Genomic DNA, 13,386 nt, shown 5'->3' with positions numbered 1-13,386 from the left:
TTCATTTGACTGTTTACTCTCAAGTACTGGCCAAGGAGCACAAATAAGAGCACAAAGAGTCACAACAATTGTGGATTATGAGCTCCCTGTAGCAGGCTCATGGTCAGCCTCCCTGCACATTGAGTCTGTTGTGCCTGCAACAGGAATTGGTATGTGATCTCCCTCTCTTTATCTCAGCCCCTGAGAAGTTCTGCTTCCTTCCTCGCCAGGAGAGTGTCAGGCAGCCAGCCAAGGGTCAGCCCATCACACCCACACAGTGTCATTTATCCCTACACATTCACAGATTGGGAACAACCATGTATGTCATGCTGGCTCCAAATGAATAAGTCCACGCTTTAACAGTGAGTACGTTTATTGAGGTGTCTGAAGTTCTGCACTCCATTGGACACTGTTCATAATTTAAAGGCAAGAGCAAAACATTGTGACAGGCTCCAACTGGGATATTAAAAAACTCACAAGGTCATGTCACTTAAGAAATAGTTAAACTGTTCAATCATTTTGGTCTTCATCCCAGTCTTTCTTTCCTGATGGAGGTTTTGGGCCACCAGCTGGTTTTGCCATAATGATCTTGAAGAAAACAGAGAAATAAAAAAAGCTGATGTTAAAATCAGGCTTGTACCCTACTCTTACAGCCACATGATGCTGACTGCTAGCATTCACTACATTCATGCAGTTTCCCCACTCTGAACCTAAGCCAGTGAATATTACTATCCATCTAATTGAGATATTAACAACTTCCTTTTTTTTCTTGAGAATGGTAGAAGCTGACCCCGATACAGTAAAAAAAGGTATTTTACCTCATTTTTGCATGCAAAGTAAGACTTCAGTTAGTCTACAGAAAGTGAGTGCTTAAATAGACCAACAGCAGACTAGTTTACAGAGTGCACACTACAGAAAGGAGGATTATCAAAGCTACTGTTCTCAATTACTGTCTCTAAGTATCACACTTTAAAACCATGAAGTCCGTGTTAAAGCACATTCTCTGCACTGCCTATATGGACAAGTAAGGTAAAACTGAACCTGCACTTGTCATCCCTTCCATGAAAATTTGGATTTAGGAGCAGAATTCGTTTGCAAAGGCACAAATACAAGATGTAGCAATCAGCACACAGCAAACGACAGCAGTGTTATGTGTTCTCAAGGAGAATACAATCTGCCATGTGCTTGTCAATGAACTCATGCATGCACTCACACAGATACCTCTCTGCTAGAAAAACAGAGCTTACTGCACACTAGTTTTCAGGCTCATCTTTCCAGTCATCCTTATCCCAATGTCCTTGTTGCTTAGGGGCTTTTGGACCGCCTGCTGTTTTTGCCATAATGATCTACAGAAATTTTACATGCAAATTCATTTTTGCTGAAGCTTCACAAAATAATAAAAGATTTCTATCATTACGACAGTAATCTCTATCTTTCCTAAAAATGGGATTTTCATGTAACAATATATGACAGAAGGCTTCTTCTATTGAAGCTTGTTCCTACAGAAGTTAGGGTTAACTCTCTGGATACAAATATCAACTGTCTTTAAAATATCAACAAAATCTTTTTAAAAAAATCCTAAACCCAACAAACATTAATAGTACTGCTGTAGTAAAGCAGCTACATTCCAGATTACAAGCTCTTGAACAAATTACTTCCTGGCTTTCAGAAATGAACAAACCACATTCTCAAGTAGCATTATTTTTATGCCTTCCATTTCCCGGAGATTCTACCTATTTGCATGAGGGTTCTGCCAGGTTTTAACTCAGCACCCAAATGACACATAAGCTTACCTGATCAACCCTTAGGACAGTTACTGCTGCATTTGTAGCTAGCTTGATACCCCAGAATTTTCCAAGATAGGTGTCTAACACACCAGCTTCCAACATGTCCTTCACCGCAGCAGCTTCAGCCTGTCAGATGGGCAAAAAACATTATTGAAAACTTTCTCAGGCTTTTACCCAGCAAGGTGGTATCACTTTCCTGATCTCCTCCCTTCAGAAAACCTTCATTCCTACCCCATTAGCAGGAAGACAAAGTCAGTAATTACTGAAGACTTACTCCCTGTCACATTAGTTCAGTATCCCCCTCCACCTCTGACCTAAGGCCACTATAGTATACTGAATTGAACTGCTTGCTGATAAAAACGAACATTTAACTATTTCAATTCCAATAAATTATTATTCTAGGCTGTGCAACACAGAGCTTCCAACAATTCAAAATAATCTATAAATACTTCATACTGATAGAAGTACTATTAGGTATAACCCTGCACTGCAGGGCAACAAGTAACATGAAAGACTATTTACCTCAATATCAAATCCAACATTTTTCTTCCCTTCCTGATGCACAGCATAAAGTTTGGAGATGACCTCATTAGCCTTTACTCCAGAGTTTTCTGCCAGTGCTCGAGGAATGGCTTCAAATGCCTCAGCAAACTTCTTGATGGCATATTGGTCAAGTCCAGGACAAGTCTAAAATGAAGTTGAAAACCACATCAGCATTTCAAAAACTGTAAGATAGGGAAGCATTTCCTCCCACACTTGTTTTTAATACACAACTATATATGCTGGTATAAAATAGTATTTGTGGTTTTTTGTAAGATGTGTGTGTGAAGACAAAAAGCCAAGAAGCCTGTTTGCTGTACCTCTCCATACGATGTGATCTGCTTGGCTAATTCAATCTCTGTTGCACCACCTCCAGGAACAAGACGTTTATCCTGTGGAAAGACCACACCAAAACACAGTGTTTTGCTTAAAGCATCTATTACTTTTTATTGGTTTCAGATTTTTCTAGTATATCAAGAATGCAGCAGAAATTTATTCCACACAGACTTAGTAAGAATCGGAACAAACACGCATTATAAGGGAAATCTACCAGAATTTACTCGTTCGTTCCAATGTCTTTGAAGAAAAACAACTTCTTTTGTAAAAAGCAAAATAATAATGCAGTGGGGGTTTTGTGTCTGGGATTTTTTGGCTTTTTTTGTAACAACTTCAATTCATGGTTAACTGTAACAGCATTCCTAGATTTTCTTGTCTTTTCTATTATTTTGGTGGGAAGTATCATACAGGAAACCAATCTACTGTACACTAAGTTTAATATGTCAACAGGTATCACAAGGTGTTGGGAGTTTTTGTTTTGTTTTCTTTCACTTTAAATTAAGCATTTTGTACATCCTTTGGCAAACCAGAATTTACTTAATAACTCTGGTCTTTTAACCCACAAAGTAACCATCATAAATCTTAAAACAGGATAACTCCTGGAGACAATCATAAATGCACAGCATTTCTGTATTCTAAATCAATATCCATGTCTTAGTATGTAGAAGAGATTAACAGTTTTAACAATTTTTGCATGCCATTTTCCAAGTAAATACAAGAACATTTCCTTTTGCATAAAATGAGGAAAAATGAAATAATAATATTTAAGACCACATAAGCTGCTAACAAAAAAAAAAAATCCTCTGTAAGACTTGAGTTCTTCCATCCATAAAAACCTATCTGTATTATGTGGAGGAAGCATGAGTTATCACCAATGAACTAGAAATTGAGTCTCCAACCAGTCAGTTTCTCCTGATCCCAAGTGACAAAGCTATCTAGCTTTTCTTCTGTGCCTGGTTTCCAAAGAACATTACAAAACTTCTACAGAGTAAGTCAAGAAAGAGCTGGCTGTCTTTAGAAAGTAGCAAAGCTAATCTGCCTTCAAGAACTCACTCATTACTGGAAAATTGAGTGCAGTCCATGTTGAGCACCACCTTTCTTGTACCCTATGTTCACAATGGCAATCTTCTCTACACAGCCCTCCACATCTCAACACTACACAGCCATCTCCCCAACTCCAGAAGGCACCTAAGCAGATTAATATCTACAGCCTCTGTAGCAACGAGCACAGGGCAGGCTCAAATCTTGCCTCAAACTGATCCACTTCTCACTTTTGTTAACTCAAGTGTTCTTATTACTCACCCTTGTGAGTACTTTGAAAGTATTGACACCATCATCCACTGCTCTCTCTATGTCATCCATCAGATTGTCTGTAGATCCACGAATGAGAATAGTAGAAATGGCACCATCCTCCTTTTCTGTTCAGAGACATGCATTACTGAATTAATTCATTAATCTTATATCTAAAACACATACAAACACACAAACACAACAGCAATGTCAGAAGTTCTACAGAACATACATACCATGCTTAAACACCACAACCTGTGTATCCCCAACCTCTGATAAATACACACTATTGCAGTGACCCATTTCTTCAAGAGTAGGGGGAGTCTGGAAAGAAAAACATGAGTTAAGAATTGAACCTGCTCATCAGTTCTCACCCTCCTGCACCTCATTTGGGAGGTACATACCAGTCTGGGTAGGGCTGTTGCACCAACAGTTTTGCACAGTCTTCTCAGGTCCCACTTGGAGTTCAGCCTTTAAAAACAAGTTTCCATAACAATGTTAACACATACAAGAGTATTCTCTTAATTTGGCAGCATTTTGTAAACCAATGGCAAGATCAAAATTTACTGCATCAAGTATCAAGCATCCACTCAATTATTTTTTTGAGTTATAAATATCAGTTTTCAAGGATAGTGTGCAAATTTTAAAACAAGTAAGAGTTTCAAACACATGGAAATCACCAAGCTTCATCCACTATTGCAAAAGATTTGATCTTTAAAATGCCTCTGTAATAATAATCCTTCTTTGTTATACAACATTACAGTATCACACTCCATTTCCAGAAGTACAGACTTTTTGGACAGCACCAATAATTTACAGCTTTCAACAAAGGACCACTTATCTGTGTGAGATGGTGAGAACTGCTGCTAAGTATATCTGACTTTATGTGATGCAGGATATATTCTGAAGATGTACAAACATGATTTATAGGAAAAAAGACAAAGAGCAGAAAAATGACAGAAAAGTCATTAAGTTAAGAATTTCCATCTATAAATACATTAGTGATACACGGAGGCATCTCATCATTTCTAAATCATCACATGAGGACTGTGAAGAGGGAAAACCATTGTGGAATAGTCTCACGTGCCTTTGAGACCATATCCCTCTTTACCAGAGCCACGAATCTTGATATTCTGGATTTTGACTGTGCTGTAGAAACACTTAAACCAAAATAACAGTATATACAACTACAATGTAGATATAACCAATATACACAAGTTACTCCCCAGTTAGCTGTCAGAGGTGAAATTCTATCAAGAAACTTAAGATATGAAACAATCAAGTTGAAGGTCAGATTTTGGCTTACTAGAAGAACACACGTAATCTGCAGTATTTTGTTGGTAATTAATTTAAGAGCTAAGAGCTAAGATGGCAAGTCCATTTCATAAATCTGGTAGACCAAATGTTTTTGTGCTCTCCTAGTACTTACCTGACTAACATAAGATTGTATTTGTTGGCATAATGAAGAGCCATATCTGCCACTTTGCCACCTGTTACTACTACATTTGCACCACTATCAGCAATAGCTTTGACTTGCAAATCCATTAGATTTTCTTCTCCTTTACTGAAATTCATCAATTCTTCAGCATTCTTTATTAGGACGGTGCCCTAGTAAAACATATACACTGTTACAGTTTACCATTAAACCACATGCCTACAAGTTTCTGACAAACCATTTTGTCTCCCAACCTAACTATAACCTTCAAGTCATTCTATTTTGTAATACTGACACCCTCCCCAGGCAACAGGGTAAAACAAGAGGAAAAAAAAAGGAAACCACCAGGGAATTCTAGACAACCTTGAGGTTCAGAAATTCGAGCTGTAGTTTGGCTCACATAACCCAACAAAACCAACGCCATTTCCCCTATCTCAAAAACCCTGTGAAGCAATCAAGGTTCAAAACTTTTCTATGAACTTTTTTAAACTAACAAAATCAATATTCAAAATATCTCAATCACCAAGTGTCGAGAATATTTATAGCCAAGTCTAAAAATAAGAGCACATAAGCATAAACAGAGATGTAACTTATTTTGAGCTTTAACATACCTTAGTTTCAGTTATCATACCATCAAAAGGGCAGGAATACACAGCTATTTTTGCATCTTTGACAGAAGTAACATCTCCTTCAGTTTCTTTTTTAAAAACCATGCCATGCAGTACTGAGGAAGCAGAAATACCAGCACCCTGAAAGGAAATAAATGGAATCTGAGACTTTTTACAAGGGCAAGTAGTGATGGGACAAGGGAGAATGGTTTCCCACTGAAAGAAACTAAGTCTAGATTAAATATCAGGAAAAAATTCTTCCGTGTGAGGGTGGTGAGGCCCTGGCACAGGTTGCCCAGAGAAGCTGTGGCTGGCCCTATACCTGGAAGTGTTCAAGGCCAGGTTGGACATGGTTTGGAGCAGCCTGGTCTAGTGGAAGGTGTCCCTGCCCATGGTAGGGGGCTGGAACTGAGGGATCTTTAAGACACATTCCAACCCAAACCACTCTTTGGTTCTATGAATGGGGGAACATCATATTACTGACCATTTATTGTCAGAATGCTGCACTATTCTACCTGAAAAGCAAACCTTACAATCATTTGGATGGAACGCCCTAAGTGTAAGACTTTAGCTTATTCAGCAACAAAAACATTGTCGAACAAGTTCCCATTTTAGATTACTTTCAATATTAATGATTTTTGTTTCTGACTGTTTCTACTGGGCACTAAACAAGAGAAGTAAAGACTAATTTCCAAAATTTACTACACATGCCACAACAAAATTAGGAAAGACTCTTTGGAGGTTCAAAGATTAACCTTCATTACACTGTTTACCTTAATAATCACAGCAAAGACAGCTACTTCAAACTTACCACAATTTTGCACACTCTGATATTATCAACGTTGAAATGACCAGAATCAGGAAGAATAGAAACTGGCAAAAAAAAAAAAAAAAAAAAAAATTAGTATGTCTTGCCTAGTGAATAAAGTAGAACAATGACAGCATAAATAATGCCTGCAATTTTTCTGAACTACTGAATTTCAGTGGTTTGAGATACCTGCTTAAATTCAAGACAATTATAACCTGCTAATAACTGGCATAAAGAGAAACAGAATTTTTGTTTTTATAAAGTAATAATCAGAAAGAAATAATTAACTAAGCAGTCTGAATAAATAAGTTTAAATATGCACTCATACAGGTAGAGTCAAGAGACAAGTGTGACCCAGAGTATTTAGAGGAAACACTGGAACTAAAAATAAAGGTTTTTTCCTGGAAATCTAAAGGGAGAACAACTCAACAGAACTACAGTCTTGCTTCCATTGTTCTGTGGCTGCAACTAATATCCACTTATGTGAAGCGCAATATGTCCTCCTAATGATATAAAAAGAGGGAAAACGATGGGTTTCTAAAAAGGGCACTGAAAAGACTTGAAAGCTATTTCTAAGAATGCTTAGTAGGAAAGGCAAACCTTTTCTGAGCCACAATGCCAATGCAGAGTTCAACGTGAGGAAGATTACTGTCATTTCAGAGATAAAGCGTTCCATCCAATCCAACCTAACCATACTTTCCATCTTACATGAAGAAGTAACAACCATAAGCAAACCTACTGTTTTTTAGCTGCATACCCACACCTATTCCTGCCCGCTTACCACAGGCCTGAGCAATAAGCTTTGCCAAGAACTGTTCATTGCCATATTGTTTGCTCATCACTGACGTGTGCAACAAAGATGCCACTTCTTCAACATCTCGAAGGTTCTTTGCAGAACAGCACACCAAGTCTGGAAGAATTTCTAGGGCTTTCTTGCAAGCCTTTTCATATCCTTCTATCACCTGTGCAGCAAAGAGTAAATATTCACTACAACATTTCATACTGGTTTTATCTGCTTTTCAAACTGCCATAAAACATTAATAGATGCAAAAGTTTTATTATAAGGGAAGCAAGCAATCGCAAGCAGCAGAACACATGGTTCTCCTTCAAACATCTTTATCTAAAAAATTAGTTGAGAAGAAAGCAGATGATTCACAATATTATGACCCAAGAATACTGACCAGTGGCAATCTGGATTCAAGCTGTGTGAACTGTAATGAGACTATAACTTGCCTCTGAGACAGATAACCCCATCCTCAGAAGGTCTTCTGCTAACTCCAGAAGAACTCCAGCAAAAACAAGGACAAAGTTTGTTCCATCTCCAACTTCTTGTTCTTGCATGTGTGAAGCCATCACAAGCATTTTTGCAGCAGGATGCTGAACCTATAAAAGACATTACACATCTTGGTTACCAACATCCCACCTAAGATTGTGGCTTCAGGCTTTTCTATGTATCTTTCTAAGCTCTCTTATTTGAAATTGTACCTAGAGATACTAATAATGCACAAAATTGGAAAAGAAACAGCATAGATAATCTAGATTGGCTAACTTCCCTAGCAAGAAAAAGGACAAATATATATTAAAAAAAAAAAAAAAAAAACAGAGAACTGAGCATTGCCCCTACAACATGCATTAGACATCCTTGACATTGGTTCTGAACTACTTTTACAGGATGCAGTGGCTTCACAACTCAGTTCTGCAACAGGAAAACAGTCTGGAGTTTAGATCTTCAAACTGAATTCATGCGTAACATACAAAGTACATGTCTAAATAACAGTTTAATTTTAATGGGGGTGAGTGGGGAGGCTCTGCTTAAAGATTGCACTGCTTCACTTTTCTTTCAAATAAATGCAATAAAACACCATATTCCTGAATACTTACACCTAACATTTTATAGCAGAAAGTAACATGCAAAACTCATCAGAGTAGGTCCCTAGTATGCAGACTATATTTTTTAAAAACACAACTGAGACTTCCACAGTTATTCTACTCATATGGAACACCAACACAATGCATTCAGTAAGGAACTACTTCATTCTTACATTATTTCTATCACCAAGTATAAAATTCAGTAAAATATTATTCACGTTGTTCAAGTATCAATTGGAAGTCAGAGGAAGAATTAAGAGAGGATAGCCTTTTCATGCCTTTACAGTATTTACAGAAGGATGCTGCCATAGCCTCAGATTCTTAAATTCAATTGATGGATTCTAAGCAGTACTAAGGAGAACATGGCAACCAACAACACTGGGATATTAACTCAAAAGGTATGCCACGGAGACTTTTTCAAACCACTGCATTTCTAGACATATCCCCTTCTAAACCTACTGGTTTGGCAGAAAGTAGGGAATTATTAAGCATCTCCTATAACTATTAATGCTGCTTCACAGAAGAATTATATTCTTCACTGTGGACCTCAAATTCAGTGAAAAAAGTAAATGATTTCCAAAGTGACATATGGAAATCATCTGGCAAAGTGACATTTCCTTACTGACAGTCAGAACCATAGCAGCCCAGGAGCAGAAACACTGACATCTTCTGAAGCAAGAAAATCTACCTCTAGCTCTCTCAGGATAGTAGCAGCATCATTTGTAACAAAAAGCTTCTCCAGATGATTGATAACCATTTTGTTCATTCCTAAATGGGAAAACAAAACAATTTTTAAAAATCATTCATTATGCACACAATATCCTGTACACATACACTGTTTCGTAACTTTCAGGTGTATCTTGCACATGAAAGTGTTAGTTCTGTTTATAATTTAAGAACTTTAAAATATTTTTGTGAAATAACACTTCAAGTATGTGACATTAAGGAGAAATCAGTAGTTTCTGAGTAAGCAGTTTTCTTTCCAGAAATATCAGTACATTATTTAATTAAACAATACAGGGGAATATCTTTTGTTTCCATGTATCTAACTGAACAAGATTACGTTCGCTGTGACTACTACCATGTTATCGTGTTTCCTTTAATTTTTGTGCTTTTTCGTGTATTTTATACCATGTCTCAAAGCGAACACAGTAACTGTGACAAAAACCTGGCAAAAGCAGACACTGAGCATAACTCAAAAGCTATCAAAACAAAATCTGATTTCTACAGTCACAAAGAACATGTTCACAGTTTTAGAGCAAGTCCAATGTGTTTCCCCCAGAAACAAACAGCTGCTCCTTTGTCAAGGTTATGTTTAGCCTCCAAACATAGCATTTGTCTCAAAAATGCAGCAATAATTTTAGGATTTATTTACCATTTGGTCCATAAGCTGTACGGGTGGTTTGAGCAAGTTCTTTGCATGCCTGAATGTTTCTATAGACAGCTTCTTCTAGTCCTGAATAATGCTAAAGAGAAAAATGACAGATCAGAATTAGGCTAACAAAAAAAAAAAAAGATTAACTAGTAACTTCTCATCAAAGCAGTGCCAATCTAGTGAGTCCCTCAAAGTTTTTTATTAATATACATTTGTTATTTCACTTACAGTTTAAACAGACACCAAACCTTACCCAAAGACAGTGAGAACTACTGTGTACATCTTCTCAACAGCTCAGTAAACAGAAAATCTGAACCGTGACTCGACTTGCAATACAGTTTGCATCCCCTCAGTCTTCCAAAAAAGTTTTGTGACATGCCAAAGAGAAACAGAAAACAACCGAAACCCAGCTGGAGAGGGGCAAGGGCTTTTGTATGTGCTTCTTTACTCACACCTTTGTATGCTACAAAAATCATTTAACTCAGTTCTACATTCAAAACATTTGTGATTTGAAAATACAGAAACAGAATGATTAAGCAAAATATTTGTGCTTGAGAAGGTGATCAGCCTGGCTTCAGTTTGGAAACCTTAAGACAAGATGGGATCCCCAGAAAGGGCCTTAAGAAAGAAGAAAAAGCAGTATAAAAAGTACTGTGCAGCCCATAAGAGAAGGGAGAAAAGTAGCAATAATGTTTGCTTTCTAAATACAAACCAAATATCTCAGATTGCCAGCTGCCTCCTTGTTTTGCAGAAGACAACTCTTGCTGTTCTGACCTTGAACTGTCTAACAGTGAACCAGCAATCAGGCCATTCTGCTTCCCTGTTTTGCCCCTGCCCTAGACATATGCCATTATTTGGCTCCAAGAAGGATTCTAAAAAGAAACAAAGAGGGCTTTCAGAACTGCTACCTCCACTCTTCTTTCTATTATGTAGAAGCAAACAGAAATTTTCCTATTTTCCTTCTTTCTTGGAGAGAGGGGCTTCGGACAAGGGCCTGGAAAGACAGGACAAGGGGGAATGGCTTCATATTGAAAGAGAATAGGTTTAGATTAAGTATTAGGAAAAAATTCTTCCCTGTGAGGGTGGTGAGGCTCTGGCACAGATTTCCCAGAAAAACTGTGGATGCACAACCCTGGAAGCATCCAAGACTAGGTTGGATGGGGTTTAGAGCTAAATGATCTTTAAGGTCCCTTTTAATCCAAACCCTTCTTTTGATTCTATGAATAAGAAAGAAAAATCCCACACCTGCTTGCTTTCTGTCCACTTTTCAAAGAAAGGTTCTCCTTTATTAAGGCATAGTCCTTCAACTCTACCAAATCTTTATTATGTTAACGGTAAATATAATGAAACGGGACTTATGGCAAGGAAACATGCAGGAAATATTACATTGTTCCACATCGCTGACGAAGGTAAGAGAAAAAGTCAAGCACAAGTGCAGAGAACGACCCGGACACGTCTGAACAGCTTCAACTACAAGCCCCGGCTGACTGCTGCTGTCCAGCCCCTGTGAGAGCTCCCCGAACAGCGTGGGCACGAGTCGGACCCCGGCGCATCCCCGGGGCGGCGGGATGAAGCGGCAGGGCCCGGGATCCCGGCCCCGCAGAGACTTCTCGAAGGCCGCGTGTGCCGGGCGCCGCCCTGCAGGGCCGGGCAGGCTTGGATCCCCGCAGCCCAAAGGCCGCGGAGGGGCCCCGGGCCGGGAGAGGGACAGTGCGCGAACCCCCCGGGCCCCCGCCCTGCGGGACACGTGGTGCCGCCTGGCCCTGCCGGCCTTCCGGGGCTTTCCCCGCACCGCCACCCTGAGACTCCTCTCGCATCCATCCATCCATTTATCCGCGCATACATCCAAAGGCGGTCTCACCTTCGCCCCTTCCTTGAGCATCTGGGCGAAGCCCGGGGCCTTGGGGACGTGCAACGCCATCTCCGCTCCGCTCCGTGCTGGGGCTGCGGCGGCGGGAGCGCGCGGGGGACGGCGGGAGCGCGGGGCCGCGCAGGCGCGGGGCGGGCCGGGCCCGGCCGGGTCTGTGAGGGGCGCGGGCAGCGGGGCTCGTCACGCTTAGGCCTGGCCGGGTTGGCAGCCGGCAGAGCGTCGGGAAAGGAGGTTGGCTCCCTCTGAGCCTTTCTTTCGCTGTCGAATTTTGTAGACCGTCCCTCAGGCGTTTCTCGGTACGCTTTGCGATGGAATTTTCAGGAACAGTGCGGAGCTTTTATGGCTGCCGATGATAAACGCTCATCATAAAACTGAGTAGACTCCAGTCAATTGTTTCGCTTAGTACATACTTGTCCAAATGGAAGCACAATGCACAGACAGGAAAACTAAGTGTCACGGAACTACAGAGTGGTTAGGGTCGAAAGGGATCTCAAAGCTCATCCAGTTCCACGCCCTGCCATGGGCAGGGACACCTTCCACTAGACCGGGCTGCTCCGAGCCCTGTCCAAACTGGCCTTCAACACTTGCAGGGTTGGGGCAGCCACAGCTTCTCTGGGCAACCTGTGCCAGGGCCTCAGCACCCTCACAGGGAGGAATTTCTTCCTAATACCCAATCTAAACCTGCTTGCTTTCAGTTTGAAGCCATTTCCCTTTGTCCTGTTATTGTCCACAAAAATCAGATTCATTACCTGGTGTGCAACATGCCAATAATTAAACATTCAAGAGGGTCATTGATGATTTATTTCAGAGTTGTACAAGCCTGGGTGCTCAGTGGACTTCCACAAATAATGCATGCCAATTATGAAAATGTTTTACTATTTATACATTTTAGCAAACAAATGAGTTAGTGTTCATTGGCTGCAAGTTACATAGTTCTCTTATTGATTAGTATTCTATTTGCTGTTTTTTAATGATTCTTGCTTCTCATGCCAATTACTCTTTTGAGTCAGTGGATTTATTGAGTTGGTGGTCCATGAGTCAGTGGTAATGATCTCCCCCTGCCAGAATTACCCTTTACCCCGTTCAAGCTGATTTCAGCATGATTGCTGAGTTGGTTTTATTAGGTTTTCTTCGGCCAGATATCCTTGTGGCCCATAAATTCTGCATACTATGTGTCCATTATCAGTGGGTATCCTTCTTCCCTTTGTTATCCTTCCCCTGCATCTGAGATCATTAAAGCATGTCAAGCCCTAAACCTTAACAAGGCAATTCTACCAACAAGTAATTTTCTTTTCTAACACCTGGACATCACTTAGAACTTGCTTGTTAGCTTCTATCTATTTCAGGGATTAAATCTCCCTTCTTGTTGATTCAACTTGAAAGTATACAAGGACCAAACATTAAGGAATATCCTTTCTTATGAGAATTTTATATATTCCACATTTCACAAAACTTTCACTGCATACCCTTATAAATAGTCTCTTCCCAT

At 39.8% G+C, this 13,386-nt stretch overlaps 1 protein-coding gene across 2 annotated transcripts; it reads right to left on the bottom strand.

The window, feature by feature from the left end:
* Nucleotides 1-334: 334 nt before the first annotated feature.
* CCT8 (chaperonin containing TCP1 subunit 8) lies at nucleotides 335-12,004 on the bottom strand. Of its 2 annotated transcripts, none has more exons than XM_082277406.1 (16): nucleotides 11,889-12,004; nucleotides 10,028-10,118; nucleotides 9,341-9,420; nucleotides 8,017-8,166; nucleotides 7,565-7,745; nucleotides 6,787-6,848; nucleotides 5,979-6,116; nucleotides 5,362-5,540; nucleotides 4,337-4,403; nucleotides 4,169-4,256; nucleotides 3,945-4,060; nucleotides 2,627-2,698; nucleotides 2,289-2,453; nucleotides 1,773-1,892; nucleotides 1,201-1,325; nucleotides 335-567 (listed from the first exon to the last, which is right to left on the bottom strand). In XM_082277406.1, exons 1-15 carry the CDS (start codon nucleotides 11,946-11,948, stop codon nucleotides 1,233-1,235), a joined length of 1,662 nt encoding a protein of 553 aa, XP_082133532.1. In that variant the 5' UTR covers nucleotides 11,949-12,004; the 3' UTR covers nucleotides 335-567; nucleotides 1,201-1,232. The 2 variants fall into 2 exon arrangements, with proteins under 2 accessions (XP_082133532.1, XP_082133531.1); XM_082277405.1 differs by having other exon boundaries at nucleotides 1,227-1,325.
* Between the last annotated feature and the right edge of the window lie 1,382 nt (nucleotides 12,005-13,386).

This window comes from Coloeus monedula (assembly GCF_965178545.1).
Source record: "Coloeus monedula genome assembly, chromosome: 3".
NCBI lineage: Eukaryota > Metazoa > Chordata > Aves > Passeriformes > Corvidae > Coloeus > Coloeus monedula.
The sequence above is the reverse complement of the archived record's forward strand: the minus strand, read 5'-3'. Positions and strand labels throughout refer to the sequence as shown.